Below are 24,581 nucleotides of genomic sequence, written 5' to 3'. Positions count from 1 at the left end.
GCTGAGATTTTAGTGTTGGCAGCAGACACTTAGAATTACTTTGACTGTGCCAATAAACACAGTTTTCAAACCGGTCCCCACTGAAAACATATGCTTGAAAGAACAAAGGTGACTAAATACTGATGGATTAAAGCAAGTTCTCTGCTCTTGATTATAGTAAAGACACGAAATACAATCTGGGTTTGGACAAAAATCAAAACTAAAGGAAATCACAATATGATACCAGCAAATGTTTTGACCATGATTCAGTAATTCTCTTTTATCTTTCCTGGTCTTGGTCCACATCTTTAAATTCCTGTCCTGAGAGTAAATCTTTGAATGCTGGCTATCCCTTTATTGTTGTGATCAAAAACAGTGTTTGTTCCACTCTTAACTTTGTGGGACACTTTTTAAACAATATCACCATTTTGCAAAAGTACTGACTTGATATTAGTCCCTTCATATGGCTGAGGGCTTATAACATTAATGTTAACTAACTAATTAAAGTTCTGCTGAAAAGACATTTTCGTTCTAAGTAATCAATTCACAAACGTATAACTTAGGTTTCTTAACCCTTACATGCTATTCATATTCCATACTTTTATATTTTAGCTTGCGTCAGCTTTCACATAATATGTGTCTAACAAACTTTCAACAAAATATCTATTAAGTATGTATAAATAGCCTATTTGCATTAATAAATGGATAATCAGTCTGTAATAAATGTTTCAATGAGCAGGGAAAATGTATTTCTTGTGTTCAGAAAAAACAAATTTTCATGTCATGCTTAACCCAACAACCAGAATTATTGTTGTTATAGTTTTATTTTACTATTATGTATTAATAGCAGTGGTAGGAAACCTTATGTGTGTGTGACACACGTGATTCCCACACTATCTTGTCCATCACACTGCCTCTACAAGCTTGCTTTCTTCCCATAGTGCATTCTGGTGCCAGATGTTCACCAGGTAAGCGATGCACACGCACCTGGCCATCCACGTGATGTAAAAGAAAACGTGATTCATCAGGCCAGGCCACCTTTTTCCACTGTACTGTGGTTTAGATCTGATGTTCACATGGCCATTGTTGGTGCTTTCAGTGGTAGACAGGAGTCAGCATGGGCGCCCTGACTGGTCTGCGGCTATGCAGCCCATACCATACACAACAAACTGCAACGCACTCAGTATTCTGGCGCCTTTCTATCAGAACTAACATGAACTTTTTTACCAATTTGAGCTACAGTAGCTGCCCATGTGCATCATTGAGCTTTGGCTGCCCATGACCCTGTTGCTAGTTCACCACTGTTCCTTCTTGGACCACATTTGATAGATACCGACCACAGCAGACTGGCAACACCCTACAAGAGCTGCAGCTTTGGAGATGCTCTGACCCAGCCGTCTAGCCATCACAGTTTGGCCCTTGTCAGACTTGCTCCTTATGCTTCTATAGTTTTCCTGCTTCCAACACATCAACTTTAAGGACAAAAAGTTTGTTTGTTTGCTCCTTAATATATCGCACCCGCTAACATGTTCCATGATGAAGAGATAATCAGTGTTATTTACTTTACCTGTCAGAGGTCATAATGTTATGCCTGATCATTGTATATAAAAAAGCTTTAATCAATGCAGACTTGCATAGATTATGCATGAGAACATATTCACTCCTCTGTCTACTCTAGTATATTGAGGCACTGAGAGTTTTTTTTTACTTGATGAATAAAGTTCAAGTAGAGAGATTCAGGTAGAGTAAAACAAACCTCTAAAAGCAACCAGTGGAAAGTGTGCTGGATAATAAATTAACGGAACAGATACTATAAAAATGTTCCCGTCTTTCAAACATGAGACACACAATTAGTTGTTCAGTGCTCGAGCAGACACAGGAAAAGCAATAAACGATGAACAAAAAACAGACAGCCCCCCTTCCCAAAAAATGCCATTATACTGTATGGATCCAACCTGGGAGTTATCCAGCTGGACATGCAGAAAACATCTGTCAAGCCCTTCCCTCTCCTCAGCTTGATAGCCTAATTTATCAACAAGAAAACAAAGCATCATTTATTACATTGCTCTAACGTGTGCATTTTTCATTGAATACTCAGTGAAAACACAAGTTTGCACGAATCTCAAACACACACCAGACAAAACATTTATAGAAATATTCTAAGATACCATGTAAAAATTTGTTCTACTTGTTTATCATAAGAGAGATTCCATTAATTGGTTATAAATTTTAAACATATCTAATAAAAACAAAAGGGTCTGATTCTTTTGCATTTCAGGTGATTAGAGCCTGAGCAACATAGGATTCTTAAGACTAATACTGATATTTGGTGATGCGATATTCCAGTATATTGGACAACAGTTTTTTCATTCAGAAACGTGATACTTAAACAAATTACCATTAGCACTTGCTTTGTGTAGTTAGTCATTTACTCCTTTACATTCTCCCAGGCTACTCAGGTCCGCTGGTGTTGTGTTTGTGGTGTTCCAGACATGGGTGTTGCTGGTCTGGACTGACTACAAGAAAGCCTACGGCTCTATGCCCCACTCATGGATACTGAAGTGCCTGCCACTGTACAAGGCTAAAAGTGCACTAATAACATTCATCAAGGAACTCAATGGGACTGTGGAAGACAACGCCAGAGGCCAATTTGAAGGGAACTGCACACCAAGTGTGGAATATATCAAGGTGATACATTGTCCCTGCTGCTGTTCTGCACATGATTGGTCCCCCTAAGCCAGCTCATCACTAAGCGCACTAAGATTCACGACTGGAGTGATCATCATCCACCTCCTATACATGGATGACATCAAACTATATGCCAGGAGTGAACGAGACATCGACTCACTGATTCACCTCACCAGGATCTACAGCGAGGACATCAGAATGTCATTCAGACTCAATAAGTGTGGCCAAATGGTTGCAAAGTGAGGGAAGGTGATCCAGACTAAAGGACTGGAGCTCCCAGAAGGTAGAATAGGAGATATAAAGGATAAACTACAAATGCATGAGTATCGCAAAGGCCGATGAAAACCATGTTAAAGATGCACAAAGGTCAGCCACAAACAAATACCTCCAGAAAAAGGTGTTGAGAAGCCATCGAAATAGTAGGAATGAGATCCAAGACATCAATACACATGCCCCACAGGTCATCAGATACCCAGCTAGAATGGTAAATTGACCACAAAGGAAGACAGATGCCACTGATAGGACACCAAAACTCACAATGCACAGAGGTCTCCACCTGAGGTCCAGCACCCAAAGGCTCCACGAGGAAGGGCGAGGATTAGTGATCGTCAGAACCACAATCCATGATGAAACATGGAGCACTCGTGAATATATCAGGAACATGGTCCCCGGAGATGAGGTGCTTAGGCAGCTGAAGATAGGTCATTCCTCAGGAACAGGAAGAGGAACTGTCAAGGATGACCACTGACAGATAGCAGAAGTGGCTGATATCAAGAAATCCTATCAGTGGCTGGAAAAAGCCATCTAAAAGGACAGCACAGAGGCTTTGCTCATGACAGAACAAGAACAGGCCCCAAGCCACAGATACATAGAGGCTGTGGTAGCACATAGTAGTAGGATATAAGATGCAATCTGGCACTGCATACACTAGGAGGCACAACCAAGTGGCTGGGGGAGACACCACCAAAGATGGTTGAAAACAACAGGCCTACAGTCCTTGGGATAGACAGACAAGTAGCTGCTGACCAACTAACTGAACATAGGGTGGTCAAGCAGGAGAAGACTGCAGTTGTAACAGATGTGGCAATCTGTTCAGAAAGCAATATCCAAAAGTAGGAGCATGAGCTAAAGGAACAACTGGAGCAGATGTTGAAAGTAAAGTCCACAACGAGCCCAGTGGTAATTTAGACATTAGGAGCAGTAACCCTAACCCTAAAACTGGACCAATAGCTCCAGCCGATTCCAGGTACAACATCAGCGGTCTCTGTCCAGCAGAGTGCCGTCAGCTGCAACAAGATTTTTTTAAATACTGCTATATTAGTGGAAACTCTTGCAAACAAGAAGACCAGCACTTTTGAAAAGCAGGCTCCTCTAAAACTTGGTTTTTAACCCTATATTCTTAAATATGATTTCTGTATATCATCATCTCAGACACAGACCTCCCAACCACCCATGATCAGTTTACCAAGCATCCTTTCTTTGTGTGGATGTTTGCGCTTAGTCTTAATTTTTACAGGTGGCTTTCAAAAGTTAACATTGCTAATTAAGAACCAGTTATATTATTCAGTATGTTTCCAGCTTGTTTTCAGAACCTATACTGACAAATGGAGGTGACAATGCTCACAAGCCCAAACAGAACAGAAGCCAGGAGAGGGGCATCCAATCAGAAAAAAGTAAACCTTTAGTGCATTAAAGAGGCAGGAGCTAAAATGTTGTGTGGACTGTGGATCATGCACAGATACTCTAGATTTAAGTAATAAAAATGTGGAGCTGAAAACAAACATAATAGGTCTCTTTAAATTTTTATTGGGTGATCTGCCTTAAAAATGTTCTTTTTTCATTTCCTTCCTTCCTGAACTGCAAATAAAAACCTGCTGCTGCTTCCTGTGTCATCGAATCACGCCTGTTGACGGTAATGTCCTGGGAGACATTGAGGCTACTGGGTGTGGCAGGGAGGTGAGTTCATCCATGCGTGTCAATATACATATTTACTCACTGCCAAACACACACGCATCCACACACAGGCTGCAGCAAAGCACTGGTGCTGCATAATATTTCAGACAGACATGATAACATCCCCAAATTAGCTTTATGTGCAGAGATATAAAGAAAATGATGAGACGTGACAAAAATACGCCTCTGTTACTCTGAGAGAACGAGGAGAAAGAGTAATTATCTTTCAGGATAATTCTCACTAAACAGCTGAAATGCTGCTCTGCAGTTATCTGTATTCAGCAGCAGAAATACATACACTAGTTTGGCAATCATTAGAAAGTAAAAAATGTGTTCACATGCATCATGCCGCGGTTATCAACTTAAGAATTTCTCCAAAGAGGAGTAAAAATATCTTTAGCCACGAGTTGCCCCCTTTTCTGCCAGCTAGTGACTATCTTTTCTGAAACACAACACCAGTTACATAATTCATCCTTTAGAGGTTGTTGTAACCATGACTACTGAAATGTGTGCTCCCACTTAAGGTTGTACTCACTACCATCATGTATTTTACACGGGGGTGAAGTAACCATGGTAACAGGAGCCTTCAAAAGAGGGCAGTGAAATCCAAGGAAGTTCCTCAGAGAGGGGCATATATTAAAAATAGCAAAAAAAAAAAAAAAAGAGAAGCCTGCAGGGCAAAGGGACCAAACATTTAGAAACGCCTTTGAAACACACTCTTTGACTTCCTCATACCTACACTCTTCTAACCCCCTGTGACCCTGCGAAAACACCTCAGCACATACCGCCGTGTACGTGTGAGCTCACGCTGAAAATGGCTGATTCATAAATGTCAAAAGAAAGTGCAGAATAACCTCCAGCCAGCAAAACAACAGGCAAAAACAGAAATGGGCAACTACGGACTTCTACCTTCTTTTCCCTTCTAGAATATCAAACTGAAGAAGCTCTCGTTACTTTGCTGTTTTGATTGTAGGGATATGCGAACGAACAATCAGAAGTTTATAAAACAAGACACAGGAGCGCGCACACGCGAGCACACACAAGCGTCCCCCGGAGAACCACTTCGATCTGCCAGAGTGAAACTTGAAACCCGACTTTTGACCTCATGGCCTCAATCTGAGTTGAAAGCCACCTTCTGAGTAATTGGACAAAGCAGGTCATTACATCCCCGGGGACAATGCAGTGAAATCTTATCTTCTTCTGTGTAACATGTGTATTGTCTGCTGGACAGGCTGGTGAGCACTGATTAAGAAAGAGCGAATAAATGAAAGGAACATGCTTCATTCATCTGGCTTTGACAAAGGTGTATCATAGAAGTAATTATTGGGGAAGAGACTGGATTAAAAAAAAGAAGGAAGACATCTTCATTAAGAAGCTCAAGTTGGAGAGTATATCTTCACAGAAGACTCAATGCAGGCAAAGCAATGTGTGCATTACAAATGTAATGGATGATAATAATTTCAGTGAGTGTGTTTATTTATTTATTTATTTCATTTTATTGTCATAATCAAATCTTTTTGATCCCACTGTTCTGTCACAACACAGCTCCTTATCGCCGAGACACAAGAAAATATTGTGATGGCTGCACAATTACATGGATTCTGTTTGCTTACAGGTGCCACCAAAGGGTCTATATGCAGACTTTATGAAGCAGCTGATGAGCTTCTGTTTTCTGAATACACAATATGAAATCAGGGGTGTAACCTGACTGCAATAAAACCTTTATTAAATGTTTAGCAATAGATTCATCAGATTAAATCATAAATATTTTGTCTTCAAGGCGACTATTTAAAAGTGACAACATGAGCTTAGGTTTTATTATTTATATATTCTACTTATTTTTTGTTTCACTTACATATTAAAAGGGTCAAATTGGTATTTATAACTTATTTGACAATTAACCTTAATACATTTTTACAATGTGCAATAAACTTCAACAGCTCAGTTACACCAGAGTAAATATAGCATGGCAACCTCCTCGTGACAAGGAAAAATAAGTGGTTGCCGGGTGGTTGTATTGAATTTTTGGCATTTAGTGACTGATCATAAGTAGCTACAGTGACCAAGATAAGATAATTGCACAGGCTGCCTGGTGGGAGGAAACTTATCTCTAAACAATTGCACTTTAACTCGGACTACAATCACTCTCAGGCGAACTAGCAAAGGCAAATAATTGCCATCTAATTTATAAATGCAGAGACTGCAAACATGTTACAATCAATCTGAGATAGCAGTGAGTGCAACTTGTCTGTGTCATGGTTCTGGGTCTTTGACCCAGCGTTTTGAGTTTTGTGATGTTTGCGTCTCGTGATTCTTTCTTCTGCATTAGGAGATGGAGAAGTTCAAGCTTTGTACTGTTTAGTCTTGAATTAGTTCTTCCCTGGTACCTCTGATTTTTTTAACCTACATTTATGTTTCATGGTTTCTTGTGTGATATTGGTTCCCTTTCATGTTCTAGTTTTGTCTCTGTTTTCTGCTCAGCGTCTCATGTGGAAGTCAGTCTTGTCTCCATCTTTATTTACCTCTCTGTCTGCCCAGTCACGTCCCTGTTTAGTTCTGTTAACTTCACACGTCTCAGAATTTGTTACTTCCTATTTTATTTTGATAGGCCCTTAGAGTCCATTCAGCTGTGGTCCCTGACTGGATAAATGAAACCAGCAAAAAAAAAAAAGAAAACCAAATCCCCTCCCTCAAATCCCCCAAAACAAACCCAAAACAGAGCTATGTTTAAGAACTGGAGCTAAGTCTTTGCGTAATTGTTCTTATATTTAGTATTAACAGAGAAGCAATTTAAAATAAAAAAAAGAAAATAATGTATACCAATGCAGGGCAACTGTCCACAGGGGACCTCCATTGCTTTTTCTGGTGCTTGGAAATGAAGCAGATTTCTCTGAGTCTGCCCAAGCTGACAGTTATCTACACTGACAGAGGAGTGCTGATGTGACATCATCACATCACAATGTCAGTCAACACCCTCAGGAGAGGGAGGATAAGGTGAATAAGGGGATAGAAATGGAAAAGGAGAAAGGGCTAGGCAAAAGGCAAGTAGGAAACAGGGTTGTGCAGTTAACTTAGGGAAGAAACTGGGAGAGATGGAGACGAGATGAAGGACAGGTGACAGTGACGGTAAAAACCACAGTGAGAGCAGTTGAGGGTAAGGTAGAAATTGATGAGTGAGGCAGGAAAGAAATAGGCGGCACAGGACAAGGGAGCAACATTGGATGGATGGGTGAGAACATGAGGGATGAGAGTTACTTTCAGGGCCTGAATAGGAAGTGTGTCTCCATAAACATGTATCTGGGTCTTGCTGATCATACGCTAGCCCTAGGAGACCGTGAAACACAATATAGGTCCCACATTCCATGATGGATGAGGCTGAGGCGCCGATGTCAGCGCTCCCCACCAACGGGGACAAATCACTCGGGCACCACCCCCCTCAACACACAGGCTAATACAACAAATGGAGCCATGCACAGTGCTGGACTGGTTTGATGCTCTTTGAATAGACTTCCACTGACTTGCTCTTGACATTTATCCACTGGATGGAGCTTTTTTTTGTTGTAAATTCATGCATGAAGAGGGCAGTAGTGACATCTTCTGCATCTGAAAACTGGGAGGGGAAAAACATAAAGAAAACTCAGATCAGGTGAGTTTGCTGTCATGAAAACTATTTCTTTTCTCCTCGCTGATCTTTGTCTCTTTTACTGTGACGCTCCCCTCACTTTCCTTTCATGGCCTCTCTAAAATCAGCTCCCTGCTCGCAGCCACAAGCAGCAACAAGGGAAATGGTGAATGAGCTCCAGACTTAGTTCTGACAGTATTTCTTTTCTTTTTTTTTTTAAGATACTTCGTTTGTGCTGACCTACATTGCTTTTTTCCTCCAATCAACCTTCCACCCAGGGCCACTGGCAGCTTCAGAGGCTGCCATGGGGACCACTGGCCAGCCTGGAGAGTCATTAAGAAGCTTGACTCGGCCTGATTGCTGGCTCAGGCAAACAACTGAAAGATTCAGATATGCCATCTGACAAAGGGTGACAGCGTCCTCCTGCTTGATTTATACTGTACAACATTACCACTGCCATGATTACAACTTTGATTCCCACCCATTTGAACAATTTAGACATTCAAGACTGTGATTACACCCATTAAATGTCACATAATGGTGGACAAAATGGCTTTAATTTCTTCATCTCTGAAGTCTCTTCTAATTAAGCCTTTTTTCTATTCAGGCTTTGGGCAAAAAAACATAAAATAATAACCTCTCACACACTAGGAATGCTTATAAATAGAGATATTTTTCATTTTTGGCTACTTGTTTGCAGCAGAACAAGCTGCAAACACGACACTTACCCGCTATTACAACATAAATTTGTAATGAAGGTTATGTTAGCAAACAAAATATTTACACTCTTAGTAGACACAGAGCATTTATTTAGGGATTCTATAAATACCTCTCTTTGTTTATGCTCCATAGTCTTGTGTCTGGTTGCTATATGCTCCACTAGTTAGCTACAAACTTTCTTGTGTGTGCTACTGATTGTTAAAGATCAGAGCACAGGTGAAATATATAAACATGCACGTGCACACACACATACACACACACACACACACACACACACACACACAGCTCATATATAATTTATATAGCATCACACAGTTGCTATAGAAAGGTGCTCTATTGGACTGAAATCTAATGACTGTAGAGGCCATTTGAGTACAGTGAACTCAATGTCATGTTCAAGAAACCAATTTGAGATTATCTGAACTTTGTGACATATCACATTTTCTTGTTGGAAGCAGCCATAAGTCATCAGAAGATAAAGGGACTTACATGAGCACCAACAATACTCAGGTAGGCGTTTTTTAAATGGTAATAAGTAATAATAAATGGTAAATTTTTCTTTCCCCACGATTCTGATGCTCACTTTGAACTTCAGCAGGTCAACTTGGCCACGTCTACATGCCTCAATGCAGTGAATCGTTGCGGTGTGATTGGCTGTTTAGATATTAGAGTTGGCTTGACGGAGAATGACATGGTTGTCATTTAAAAATCTCAGTCATTTTATGTACACACACACAAACTTGACTTTCAAGCTGATTTTAGGTATGAATGTTGTACTATCTCCTAATTGTATCATTTGCAGCTAAAATATTGAGTTGGAAACAGAAGTTAAAAAACTGCAATAAAATAGAAGAATCAGAAAGTGTGTTGTCAGAATCGTTGGTGGTCTTTAACTGCTAACCAGTCAAAGTACTAATTCTCTACTGTGAAGGCGAAAGCTGGCTATGATAAGCTGTGTAGCTTTCAGTTCCAGTTTTACAAATCATAATGATTTGATTTGAATGACCAGTCATTGACATGAGCATGGCTTGCACTGAATGGAAGCAGTGAGCAGTAAGTATTTACAGCTTTTACAAACTCAGCTTTCAGAGTCTGGGGCCAGTAAGGGTTTATTCATATTTATTTCTCTGCTGCATCTCTGTGTGTGGTGGATCTCTGAACTCATTAAGATGCAGCTCCGCCGTGCAACAATGGTTTTCTGAGATGATAATAACACAAACAGCTTTAGAGCTTCCATCATAGTTATCTGCAGGTGGGTGATTACGTCCAGTACACTGCAGGGTTTTGGCTGGTCTACCACGGTGACCCAAACTGCCTTACATAACATGGAGATACACATAAGCGATTACAGGACATGTAGTTTAACCTAGAAAAAGAGGCATGCTTTATTCTACAGATAAAAGAACAGCAAGAAATTAAATGTGTATCTAGGTTTGACCTGAAATATTAGAAATCCTGCACTGTGCAAAGGTCTTGAGCCTCTCCTCATTTCTTTAGATTTTGCTGCCAAGGAGCCTGACTTTGTTTTCATTTTTAAAGTGATTTTGAGCAATAGTTCTCCAGGTTTTCTAAAGGTCTTTCAAAGTACGTTTTTGGACATTGGCTGTTTTTTCATTCATTTTCAGTCCAGTGCTGTACCTGATTAGTTTTGTTTGTTAAGCCACTAAACACCAACCTATCATTCATGCCCAAAAAAGACACCTAACTCAAATTAAGTGTTGTGTCTACACACAACAACTTAACAAAGAACCCATTTTCTTTCGCAGTCTTTTGCGCTCTTGCAGCCTGTCACTGATTTGTTCTCATTTCTTTAGCTGAATTTATGAGAAATGACGATGATAAACGATGATGTGGCAATCACAAAATAGCACAAATAACATTTTTCCACTAACCAGTTGATTCCCTAAAAGCTATTAGTTGAGAAAGAAATGGCAGGCCAAAACCATCATCTACGGCTGATAAACAGTATCTGAAAGTCATATCCTTAATAAACAGGAAAAAAATCTAGCAAACAGCCAAAGAGCCTAAAGCCCTGGGTTATGGCCCTTCAATTGTTCCATCTACTGTTTTCCGAAGCTGCATCAGAAATGTGTAAAGGTGACTGTGAACAAGACGTTCTTATGGAAGGGAAGCCGGGAGAAAAGGCTGAGGTATGCCAAATTATACAAGAACTGGACTGAAATCAGTGACAACAGGTCTTATTGATCGATGCATCCAAATTCGAAAGTTTTGGTTCAAATAACTGTAAAAATGTGCAGAACATATTGACAAAAATAGTGAGTGTCTACAGCCATCTGTAAAGGATGGTGGTGGCTTTGTCATGGTTTCAACCAGTGGTGTTGGGCGACGTGTCAAAATTGATGCAACTATGAACACAGAAAAATACCGTTAGATTTTTGATCCACCATGCAATACCGTCTGGAAAATGGCTGACTGTTAACAGTTTTATTTTTCATGACAATGATCTTAAACACACTGCCAATGCAGGAGAAGTATACCTGGATAGAAAAACACACATTGAAACACCATCAGTCATGGGTTGGCCTCTCCAGAGCCCGGGCTTCAATAGTACAGGAAGAAAAGGCAGCCAACATCTAAAGAAGAGCTTTGAATGTCCTTCAAGAAGCCTGGAGAACTATTCTGAACACTACTTAAAGAAATAACAAGAAAGCTTGCCTAAGAGAGTTCAGGCTGTGCTGAAAAATAAAGGTACTCGTACCAAATATTGATTTTCAAGCTGCTCTTTTTTTGCCTTATATACTGTATTCACATATATATATTTTACAGATGCTTCAACAAATCACGCCACTTATTCCCCAGTTTTAAAGCAAAATAATAAGCAATGAAGGTTGGTTTAAGACTTCTGCACAGCACTATATTGACACTGGCTTTGTATCCTGAATCAAACACTAAATTTAAATTATCACAAAACATGACACACTTTTTTTAGAGGTGAGGTGAGGTTCAGCAATTAAAACAGGATGCTGTGCAAGTATTTCAGGCTTTAGATGAGTCACAGACAGTAACAAAATATCCAAAGCTTTGATAAGCAGCTCTAATGTCTGAGTGCATTGCACTACAGTATATCCCTATCAGCACTGATTCACCCTGTACGACTCAGCATGTGTTGCTGCCATCGCAACAACATGAATATACGTCCTTTAGGTTATAGTTGCTTATTCTGACATTGAAATTTTCTTCCACTTATCGTGAGCCATTTATCCCTTTTTCAACAAGACGCTTTTGCTGCAGGTTTTGTTGAGCGAGAAAGCAACGAACACTTTCTCACTTGACAAAAACAAAATGTTGCCTTGTTACGTAAAAGCGATCCAAGCGACAAAATGATCATATGATATTTTTTTATTGCGTCCAGCTGGTATTAGTCACTGTCAGTAGCTGGTTCAGTGCTGTGACCACAGATGTCTGGATCATCACACTTACTGTCATTTAACATTTTTATTATTTTAACGCCATATCCATGTTTCGTCTCATGAGAACAAATCAGCTTATCGTACAATAATTAGAAAAGTTAGTTTTAATGAGGGACATTGGTTCTGAGAAATAAGACAACTTTCTGATATGGCATGATGAACTGATGTGGTTATAATGAGAAAATGGGTCATAATAACATCTTATCTACCTTGTTAAAATTAAGTTACAATCATTTTTTTTAGGGCGGCTGCAGTCTGCTGCTGTGGAGCAGACAAAAGATAGATCTTTTTATTATTGTAGACATATTTTTCTTTGAATGAGGGGCTCTGATATGATTCGTGCCAATAATTTGCTTTGCAGCTGAGATGATGTAGATTAGCAACTAGTGACTGAATCCTAGAAACACATTAAAGCTGCACTAATATTTTCATATTAATGGCTCGAATGACTTACATACTGTGAAAGAGATAGCCCAGAATACTGAACTGACAAAGAGTCATCATCGGCTCTGCAGTTGCCCTTACAGAGATGTTTAGCAGCCCACGCATTCAGTGATTTGGTTCAGTCCCGCTGCTTTCATCAAGCTTGTTTCCATCAGGCATCTGTTGTACACTACCTGCCCAGCACTAATGGCAGCGTGACAAAGTTAGCAACAAGTGTGTGGACACAGTAGAGAACGAGAGCTAAATTAAGAGTGAATATTGGACTTCAGCTGATCAGATGGACCAAATATATCTATCTATCTATCTATCTATCTATCTATCTATATATATATATATATACATACATACATATATATATATATATATGAATGAATGCACTTTGAGCTAACATACTCATTATAATATCAGTGCTACAGTATGTTGCTGTTGCTCGCAATTACAAACCTTGTCTCAACAAATATGGATCTGTGCTAATACACAGCACACACTGCGTTCGTCTCTATCCTGTTATTTCTCTGTTATCAGATTAGACGTCTGTAGATATTTGTGCTCTGAGCTGTACTTGATTTCATTAATAAACAAACAGAACCTCAAACCTCCATGGGTGTGTGTATTTTTATCTTGTTGCATATTTCTCTGCAAAACGGAGAACAAAGGTTTCCCGCTCTTTCTGTCTGACGGCTTCTCGCCTTGTCATGGATATATTCTTGGCCGGATCATCTCTTTGCGTCGTACTCAGGCTGCTGGGCGCTGTGAAAACGGCCAGGAGCAAGCGAACAGACGGGCACAGGGAGCTTAAGAGGTAGCAGGAGAGACAAGAGAGATGAGGGAGATGGACAGAGATGATGATGGAGAGCTGTTATTAGCTGTGGAAGGACACTAGACAACTTGGCCCACGCAAGCCCTCTGGGTAGAGGCTAGCAGGCTGGCTGTGATTAGAGTTGGGTGCTTGACAGACCTCCAGACAGCGAGAGGGAGAGAGCATGGGGACAAGAGGTAGGCTAGTCCTCTTCCCTGACTTGTCCTTAGATATTTGATATTAAATTTTAAAAGAAAAAAATAAAAGGATAATTGTTGCAATAACATTAGGAAGAAGAAACATTTATCACATTTTTTCTTCCAAGAGAGACTTCTGGTTTTCCATCAACCGCAAATTCACAGCTGACCTAGTTAGAACGGCACACTAATATGCACTGCAGAGAGGTTTGGGGAAAACTCTGAGCATTTAAGAAACTTAATGCAATTCAAAAGCAGCATTTCTGCAAAGGTAAACAAAACATAACAAACAGACAGAACCCTCGAAAAAAACTGCACCTTTATGATGAACTACACCTCTACTTTATCCTCTGCCCAGTAGTGTCAAAACAGTGGGATAAGCACTTTATCCGTCAAACACAGATGCGATAAGGGAGCAGCCTGTTCAGTCCTTTGTTCACTAGCTGAGAGACTGTGCTAGTCTCTGACGGCTGCTCTGAGATCACTGGTAGATGAGAGGTTAGCATATTTTTAGACGGGTGTTTCATGTGAGGAATCTTACTCCTAAATAATGAGGGTGCCCTTCCCGTATGCCTGCAACTCAAAGATCAAACCACCAGTGAAGAGATGCAGACAAGCCAACCATCAGGGGTCTGGATGGAGAAAACACAGGCCATGAAAAATGGGATAAAGGGACTGAAAATGTGGGTATGCAAAACAGAAATTTGAGAAAACATAAAGGTAAAAATAAAGGCAAAAGAAATGAAAGCTCTTTAGTGCTGGAAGCTGGAAAAACCTAATAATTAAAGTTAGAAACCCAGCTAATATAAATGTACCAAGCAGGGCTGCCCGCTGAGAATACCAAAGAGACTTTCTTAGTATTATTTCTGGGTGAATTTCTCAGAGGAGTGAAAAGACACTAAAGGTTTGGGTGATTAAAAAAGAAACAAAGCACCATGAGTTATTTGATTAGTTACCTTTGTACAAAAGCACAACACTAAATAAAGCTTTCAGACAGCACCACACTTATGCACAGTTATTCTTTATACTGTTATACAGCAGACAGGTTGTATCAAGTATCTTGGGGGAACTTGCCACAGTCTGTCTCACTGTCCTCTGTCTTCAGGTAATCCCGGACTGACTCCGTGATTTTGAGATCAGAGCTCTGTGGGGTTTACACCATCTGCTGCAAGTTTCCTGCTGCAGCTCTCCATGACTGAGGCAGCATGTTGGTCTTATTGTCAGACTGCAGAATGAATTTGGGACTATTGTATGATGATTAACAATCTTAATACCCAAATGCTTTGAAGTTTTACACAATGCAAAATACTTACATCAGAAGTAGATTGTACATTATGGAGTTTAAAAGGGTGGCTTTTTTTGGATTGAACATTTTTATTTTATTTGGAAGAAAAGAAAAAGGATATACTATTAAACAGAATTACAGTGCTGGCAGTATAGGCTTTGAAATAACAATAAAGTTACATATGTAAAACCTTCACTGTAGAGGTACTTAGATCTGTCACATTAAAGAGAAGGTACACCCCCTGATCAATTTTCTTTATTTCTTTAAGTTCTAAGACTTCACTGTACATTAGACCATGTCGTTATTTAACAGAAACTTTAAGAGAAACTAAGCAAAACTATAGAAACAGTGTGTGAAAAACACCCCAGCACACCCCACGATTCAGCGGCTTTTAGAATCACCTTCAGCAGCAAAAACCTGAAGCAATCGCTCCTTTGTAGGACGTTATCATCCTCTCACATTTTTGTGGAGGAATTTTTGCCCGCTTTTCTTTACATTTTGGAAGTTTGTGGATATTTATTCGTACACAGATGTTTCAAAGTCCCCGATCAACATTTTAAGGAGGACTGGAATTGAACTGGGCCATTGAAACACTTCTTTTCTTTTCAGTCATTCTTTTGCAGATTTGCTGTCAGACAGATGGCCTCACATTTCACTCAGAGTGAAAGTGCCAGAGGTCCTGTGGGTTCAAAACAAGCACAAATCATCGCCCAGTTTGGTGAAAGCCAAACAAAGCACAGCACAAACACCACAGTGCTTAACAGCTGATATGGGGTGTTTGTGCTGATGTGTTTGGCTTTCACCAAACACGGCTGCGAGCATCATCTGTTTCAGAAGTCTTGTGCGTTAGCTTGGATTTACGTTTGCAGACATTAGCTGCGTTGCCATGCCATCAGAGAACAGCCGTTCTTCTGGTAACCTTTCCAAATAAGCCATATTGTACTGTCTTTTTCTAACTGTACCATCATGAACTTTAACAATTAGGATGCTAACTGATGCCTGTAGAGTCTGAGATGTAGCTCTTCTCACTGTTTCACAGAATACTGCACAATCTGACTTTGGGGTGAATTTGCTGGGACGTCCACTCCTGGGAAGATTGGCGAATGTTTTGAATGTTTTCTGCTTGAGAATAATCTTTCTCACTGTAGAATGACAGACTTCAAATTGCCCATATAATCCTTCCTATAGTGATGCTCACACTTACTGATGATATCTAATCAAACTGCATTTGATTACCAGCACCTGGCTGTTAATCACCCTTTAAATTACTATAAAAGCTATAAAGGTGTAGTTAATCTTTCACACACTGCATCTGTACTTTGGCTTAGTTTTTGTTAAATAAGCAAATAATCAAACAGTGTAATATGTAATGTATTGAAGTTATATTTAGCTCATTGTAAGAGTTGCTAAGGACCAGATTATGCTTACCAAGTCTTGATAATGTGAAACCTTAGAATTGAAAGAAGGTCTACATCTTTAAATACAGTTATGTTTTATGAGAACAGTAAATACATAACTGTTGGTTAGTAATATGCTGCTTAGTGGTAGTGTTATTATGAATAATTTGCATTTCAAGCAAGACTAAAATTGCCATGAAGTGTTGATCTTTCAGGTGACTCTACTGTACAGTGCGCACTCCTTCATCACCACAGTGGAGATAAATAGCCCTGCCCCGCTTAAAATTACAATCCATTACACACCTCTTCACCGTATGACAAGCAGCTACCTCAGCTGCTCGTTTTGTTTTTGTGCTTAACAACTCACATTCTTCACATTCCCCTCTCTCTTTCTCTCATTACCTTTTCTCTGGTGTGGTTTCATTTTCTTTGCTCGCTGGCGCTTCTTGTAGATCTGGGAGGTTGGCAAAGTCATCCTGTTCAGCCAGCCCGATTGCTAGAGACAGAACAACCATCTTCCCCTCACTGGACACACACGCACACAGACAGACAGACAGGACATCACAAGACCATAGAGGCATGTGGGCAAATAGGCACAGGGGCACACACATCCAAAAAACACAAAAACAAGCAGCGACAGATACACACGGCACACATTTCATGTACAAAGACAGAGAGTGGGAGAGAGGTGGTAGATTGCTGTGAGGACACTATTATATTTCATCTTTAACATATGTTCAATCCACACTGCACTTTTAAATGTCTCTCATCCAAACCTGCGAGCTATGAAGTGATACAAAGGCTCTTTAATAGGACATTAATGCTTGTATTCCTGACAGTTTTGGTTATCAAAAATGTAAATTTCTTATAGTGAATTTGGAAAACACTTCATTTTTTTATGCATGACATGTACCTTTGTACATGATCTGACCCCTTATTCCAAATGTGACATGGCAGACTGGCAGCTAGTTTGATGTGCATATATTTTTTAACACTGATATACATTTTCTAGCCAGAAAAAAATAATATTTTGTTGGACAACCTTTAGCTTTGACGGAAGCATGCATTTACCATTACATTATTTCTATAAGGTTACACAATATCTCTATATTTATTTCTGTTGAGAGTTGCATTAATTTACACAAGAGATGGATCGCTGCGTGGGGTTACGGTTCGGGCTCTGTGGTGGCAGATCCATGTGTAAAAATGATCTCTCATGTTCCCTGAACCACTCTTCTACACTTTAAACCTGATGAATCCTGGCATTGTCATCTTGGAATATGCCTGCTCCATCACGGAAGAAAAAAACCCATTAATGGGAGAACCTGGTCATCCTGGTCTGGGGCTTATCTCATTTTTGGGCACCTAAGATTGCTGATCCTGGGCCTGACCAACTGAAGCAACCCCCGGCAATAACACCGCCCCAACAGGCTTGTATGATAGTCACTAAGCATCATGGGTGCATCCATCTGCCGCTCCTCTTGCCCTGATGATACCCTTTTCCCACTGACCCATATTATTTTTTTCTAATTAGCTTCATTGATAAGTGTTTTTCTTAAGGCTACACAGCAATTTAGCCAATATAAGGCTCTCAGCGGAAGGTGGTGACTTATTATTGGCCTGGCAGTGTAGATTATGTGTGCTAAAGGTAACAAGGAAGCACAATTAATTCGGAACCTTTCATTGATCCCAGGTTAGTATTTATTCATTCTTTGGTTTTATTATCAGTGCTGTTTGTTACACAAATGATTTAAACCTTAAGTTATCAGGGAAGTTTTTTCTTTACCTTTAACTCTGCGAGGCTGTGAGTTTGCAAAGAAAAGTCACCCGGTCTTTGAATTACATTAAAGTTTTGTAACATTTTAGATAATGTGTAATTCCTCTGATTGCCTAATGTACTGTATGCTGTAGCATTAGGATGAGTATGGGAAAAGCAGATTGATTTTTTTCTGCCAATTTATTGCTTCAAAGCTGAATTTCTTTAGTTCATTAACACTGACACAACACTGCACTGACATTGTATATGTGGCTATCATTTACTATTGTTTTTGTTTGTTAGAGAATAACAAAAGTGATGTTCAACAAAGAATGACTTTTGATATATAAGTGGGGGCAATCACATTTTTTAATACGTTATGTTTCCTCTGTGTAATAAATATGCACATATTTGTACAGAAAACCCTAAAAGAAAGGTTTGGATTGTCTCAGAGAAAAACAGAATCATCTGAAATGACATGCAAATGACATGCAAAGCAAAAAGAAAAAAGAAAATCCACAAAAACAGAGGTGCAAGCATACCTGCAACAAAGAAACACAATGTTCATTTGCAGCTGTTATTGTCTCTCTAAACAAGCCTGAAATCATCCAAAATGCATTTTGCTAAACAACACTGCGCCATGAATTCAAGGCCATGCAAACAGTGCCCTTAACAAATGAGCATTTGCCCACAACTAACCTTGTGATTCACAGTCACAGACAGTAAGTCACATGTATGTACATATTGCACACTCTTCTAGCTTCTTTTCTCCATTCACCACATTTATTTTTCATTTTTCACAACCCTCTAACATAGCATGCATGATCCAAGGACAACCTTGACATATAGTATTCTTCGCCACTACCTCTTCCCTTAAAAGCCAAATCCAACTTCAAAACACGTTTTTTTTTTCTGATTTCTTGCAGCCCTTAACATCAGCTGGCTTAGTTTTAGGCTTAGCTATAAAAGATTCAGCCTCACAGTTATTTATTTATTTACTTTTTATTTGGTGGATTAGCTGCTGTCTTACGTTTATCTGAATGCCTTTGTTGTGAATAACAGATAGTGGTGGGTGCTAATGAAATTGCAGAGACTCAAATGTTTATTTTCTCTCAAAAATTGAACTGTAAAAGTTTAACTCCTGCAGCAGCGAGCCAGTCACGTTGGCGGCGCTGACTTCACGTGTCGACGTGCATGTAGCTTAGAAACATAAATAGATTTAAATATGATCAAAAGATTTTTTTTAAATGAATCTCCTTCCTGATGTTTTCAGTTTCTTCTTAGCTTTTCTCTGATCTTCCTCCTCTCATCTCTGCACATCTCATATTTTTTGTCCCCACTCTCTGGAGTGCTCCCGACCAAACAAGGTGCTCTTTGTTGAAGTAGTATTGACAACAAGAGGAACACATTAGTACTTGAGAGGCTGCAGCCCACTGGGGATGTGTAAACAGCATCTACATGACGCTCATCGATAAAATGAATGGATTTGTATAGATGACCAAAAAAAAGACACACGCGCTCCGACCCGGAGCACGCTGATTGCCACCTACACCAGGTCTATTGATCGGAAAATGAAAGGGGAGCAGCTCAGACGCCACGCTGCGTGACAGGTATGGACACAGCTGGAGGGTGAAACTGCTGCTTTTGCTTGTTTATACACCACTGATCGCAAATGCATGATACCCACACTGCCCCCGCCCACCTCCACGTCTCCCTCTCCCACCACCTCCAGGGTCAACCGCTGGCGTGTTTGGTCCACCGAGATTCACGAGGACAGGGACAACCACCTTCGTGTGCATGTACACAGCCTTATTTGAATGATGATTCACATAGGCAGGGAGGTCAATAGCCCGGAGACACTGCTAATGGACGGACACGTAAAAGGTACAGAGCAAAGAGCTATGTGTATGGATGTGTGTGAGCATCTATGTTTGCGGTCAGGCGGGAAGGAGAGCTTTTACATGAGGCTGCTTTGCAGAGCACATCATCTGTAATCTATCACTCAAGCCAAGCGCTGGAGGAAGGCTCTCCATGCTCGGTATCAAAAAACAATCACTGACCATCGCGCACCAGAAGCTTCTCTACTCAGTGAAGAATGAATTGGAAAATTGGTGTTGAAAAATCACTCGTGACTTTGGCTTTATTTTTTTGTAACCCAGGTTGGGCTTTTTATAAGATTTCTGCTTATGATTGGATTTTTTTTTAATCAGTCTGTCTTGAAAAAACTTTAGAAGAAAACAAGTTTTGAAATTTGAATATTTACAGATTGTTTATTTTATTGTTAGATCTAATGCTATCCTGTGGTATCTGGCTGTTTTATACCACCTAAATAAGACATAAAAGATGCACGTAATGGGGAAAAAAACAGAAGTTTGTATTTTTTATGGCGCTGCTGTGTAGTTAATATATGCATACAGTGGTGATGCACAGTTCCAGACCCGACAAGTTTAAATCAAGTTTGTTTTTCTTATGACCTGCTGGAATGACTATAAAAATATATAAAATATATGATAACAAACAGATGTTAAATCTGAACTTTTGCATGTGCCAGCGCTGTTTTTGTAAAATTTAAAACTACACACAAGTAAATAAACACAAATAAATATAAATGGGAGCTGAAGAACATTAGAAAGTGATTATAAAATACCTTAAGAGAAGATAATATTACCTATTATTTGAGACATTTACATGATTGGCAATTAACAGCGATGAAAAACTAATATGGTAAAACCCATGATGCCTGACACACACCTTTTCTACTACATGCATATTAATATCACTACACCCTGAAAATAATCATTTAAATGAGTCTCTTGGGGACAACCTCATCAAAATTAATAAATTGAAGTTCTGCAGAGACCGTAGAGGATTGCAATTGATTTTGGTTCCATCCTGTGTAAAACGCACACATGTTTTGCCATTTTGTCACTTCATTACACCACAGCTTATTCGGCAGCCCTTCAAGAAATCCCACACTCATGAAGAATCTCTTTCTGTTTCTGGTGCTTTACACTGAGAGCTTTATTTTGTCAGGCATGAGTGAAAAAAAGGGGGGCGAACAAAAACACCTCTCAGCAGCACTCAACAAGATTTAACAGCACCACGTTCCAGCAGTAGGATTCAACGTCTGAGTTACTTGTTTGAGTATTTAAAATTCGAGTTTGTTCCTTCTAATTGCCTACATTCAGAAGGAAGTTTGATCGGCTACTTTTACGTACAAAGATGATTTATTATCAACTTAACCAAAAATGTGGTGCGTTTAAAACAGTTCAAATTAGCCCCGTCAACCACCTGCAGCAGCAAAAAGCTATTTAAACATTAATGATAATAGTGATAATTATGTATTAGTGCGACTCTCACGGGGGCCATTTTATTATTCCTGCTATACTTCTCTTGTTATGAGTAATATTAAACATTTGTATTTCAGTACACTTTTGAAAGCAGAACTTTTATTTTACAAAGTAATTTCACATTCGACTATTTATACTTTTACTTACAGGATTTGAAGACTGACAATGCCACAGATCACAGTCCAGCACACAAACGATAATTTGAAAACTGAAGGCAGGATTTAGGAGATTACAATGAAATGGTGCGCTAAATTTTATAAATTTGTATTTGCAGTGCTGCACATATGATCCTCAACTTTACTTATAGGAAAGTAAAGTACTTACAGGAACGACTTAACATCCAGACCTCGGGTTCGGATTTGCTCCACCATGTGGTCCCAGCTGCCTGGATTTGACCTTGATCGGCCTGCCCCTGTTCCTCTGTACCGGGAGGCTCCAGCCGGACTCCCCCGGACCCCCCGCGGGCCCCCACGGTGGCCCCCCCCGCCTGGGCCTGTGTGCAACTGGCCCAGACTCTGCGAGGTGACTGGGGGGTCGTTGGGACCCGGAGGAGGCTGGTGAGTGAGGGGCTGTTGGAGGCTCTGCTGCCGGACCAGGGGCCGAGGGCGCGCCACAGCCGAGGACGGGATGTGCTCCAGGGTGGAAGCTGATGAAAGGGAAGCGTCCCCAAAGCTGAACGGATACATGGGAACACCGAGGACAGAGATGGATACAAAAAAAAGGAAGAAGATGGAGTTAGAGATACGTAATGGGAATATAGAAGAAAGAGCAGGCCGTTTTGAGATGAAAGGGTGAAAGATGAAAGTATAAAACAAATTTGTAACATGTTATTATGTTGATATCAAAAGGAAGAGAGGATAAAAATGGCCAAAAACATACATAAGCACAGCACTGACTGAACTCTAGGAGTCTGCAGTGAATATCCAACGGAGAGAGACTTGAGAGCGAGCAAAGATCAGTAAAGAAGGAGTTGCCAACAAGCTTGAGATACTTGTTAAACATCTGGAAAACAGCTGTGCTGAATGTTTGCCTTATGTTGTCTAGCTGAGCATTCAAGTTTAGTCTGGCATATAACATATCATTCATATCCAAACTGGTGACTGAACAAACCTCTGCTTTTTGTAGAATCACAGACAGATTAAAAAACCTGCAGCCAGTGACGCTGGTCCCACTGGAAACGCATAATTCGCAAAATCAGAATGCCAAAATCAGGCTGTAGTCCTCTTTACAGCTGTTCTTCAGGTTGATAAAATGACGAAAGCCAATCAAAATTATCTTTTTATTTTACACCGAGTGACATCGGTGACTCTACATTGAATGCCCATCATGCCAGCTGTTCCTCTAACCAGCAGCTAGTGCTGTCTAATAAGCCCATTAAAAGAAAACACATGAAGACAGTCTATGTGTGTCTATGAACAAACAAACTGATGAGTTGCATTCTGATGTGTTCAGCAGTCATAGTTTTGGAGATTTTTTGTTGTTGTCCGCGATGCATTCAGTGGGATCAGGCCTTTAAACTGCAGCAGAAATCTAGAAAGAGTGATTCTTCAACCTGCAGCTCTTCCTTCTTGTGCCAACTCCCTCTCAGCAATCAAGCATATGAGCATTTGCTCACACAATCAACACTGACTTTAAGCTTCACATAGGAAGATGAACCCAGCTCTCCCAGCTGAAAGTTCTCCAGTTAACCACTAATACCTCCAACATCTTAATTCCTGTGTGGACTTGGACTCTTATTCTGTTTTACATTACTCCTCTGATCAGGTCTGAAAAGATCTGATTGGTCCGGTCTCCCATCACAGGCTCAATCCTCCAACATCTGATTAGAGCACAAGAAGTGCAAGAGTCTAGTTCCCCCCCTAAGACCACTGTAATTACAATATGCTGAAAGGTTATTAGGGTTTTTTTCCCCCCCTTTTATGATTCCAACAAACATGGTTCCTACCTCAGCGTTAAGTGGAATTAAATTGGAGCTTAAGGTATAGTAGCACTATCTCTTCACTTGAGACTCGGCTCTCCATCTGCAGTGCTGAATTTCTTTCTCTCCGTTATCTATCTCCCTAATTAGCCTTGACCTACTTCTACCTTCTTGCCTTATTGCCTTTTGCTTCCACCAATCTTTCTCAAAGGTCCTGTCGGCTCCTGCTATGTTTTCACTCGCAGCTCTTCCTTTTACCTTTGTGGTTCTCCTCTGCCTATTCATCTTTTCTTTACCCTCAGCCCTCACATCACTCTATGGCCACACCACCTCCAATCACCGTTCCTTAAGTCTGCCCTCTAATTACAGGTCTGCTACTCTTACAAGCATGTAATAGTGCTTCACCCCTTATCCTCCCCTCAATCACTGCCCTGCCTGATGACTGTAAGCTTGTGCTAAACAGCTCTGTCTGAAGCTAATGCAGTGAGGGAGGATTTACTGCCTGGACTTGAGTTGTGTACAGCAGCGCTCTTTGGTATTACCTCGGCTCTGACTCTGTTGGAGAGCCAGGAGACAAGCACCCTGAGGAGCAGTGCAGTGCTGGATCAAGTAAATACAAGACAGGGCTCATATACATGCTCTGGTGCATGCACGTTTCCTCTCATACACACACGCACATGGAGCACACCATTAGGTCTTTCCTGGGGAGAGACTTTGATGAGTGTGTTTGTTTACTTGTGCCTAATATTCGAACTGAATAAATGTGAATTAATGTATAAAAGTCATTTGGCGGATTTCTGTTGAGCAGAAGAATTATGCGGTTTTGAAGTGGGAGGAGGGCATTTGGGGTTCCAGAAGTTTGACTTTTTTATTTATTTTCCTACACAAACAGCTATGGGCGACTGTTAGCAGGAGCACTTTCACGGCTTGGATTATCACAGCTTGAATAATCAGCGCAACAGGTGAGCGACAGCAATCAGGAAGTCCGATTTTTCAGTAAAAAGTCGAAAGCTATGACATAAATCGACATGACAGTAACGTC

General features: G+C 40.3%; 1 protein-coding gene across 3 annotated transcripts in view; it reads right to left on the bottom strand.

Annotated features, from left to right (window-relative positions):
• Positions 1-24,581, bottom strand: part of syt7b (synaptotagmin VIIb) — a 116,206-nt gene that overhangs the window by 18,492 nt on the left and 73,133 nt on the right. For 2 of the 3 annotated variants that reach the window (XM_005466968.4, XM_019358212.2), the window contains 2 exons: positions 21,946-22,293; positions 16,918-17,040 (listed from right to left, as the gene is read on the bottom strand). In XM_005466968.4, the coding sequence (XP_005467025.1) occupies positions 16,918-17,040; positions 21,946-22,293 (471 nt within the window). The remainder of the gene's footprint in view (positions 1-16,917; positions 17,041-21,945; positions 22,294-24,581) is intronic. The other variant, XM_019358207.2, reaches the window with a different exon arrangement.

This window comes from Oreochromis niloticus, linkage group LG1 (genome assembly GCF_001858045.2).
Source record: "Oreochromis niloticus isolate F11D_XX linkage group LG1, O_niloticus_UMD_NMBU, whole genome shotgun sequence".
Classification (NCBI taxonomy): Eukaryota; Metazoa; Chordata; class Actinopteri; order Cichliformes; family Cichlidae; genus Oreochromis; species Oreochromis niloticus.
The sequence above is the reverse complement of the archived record's forward strand: the minus strand, read 5'-3'. Positions and strand labels throughout refer to the sequence as shown.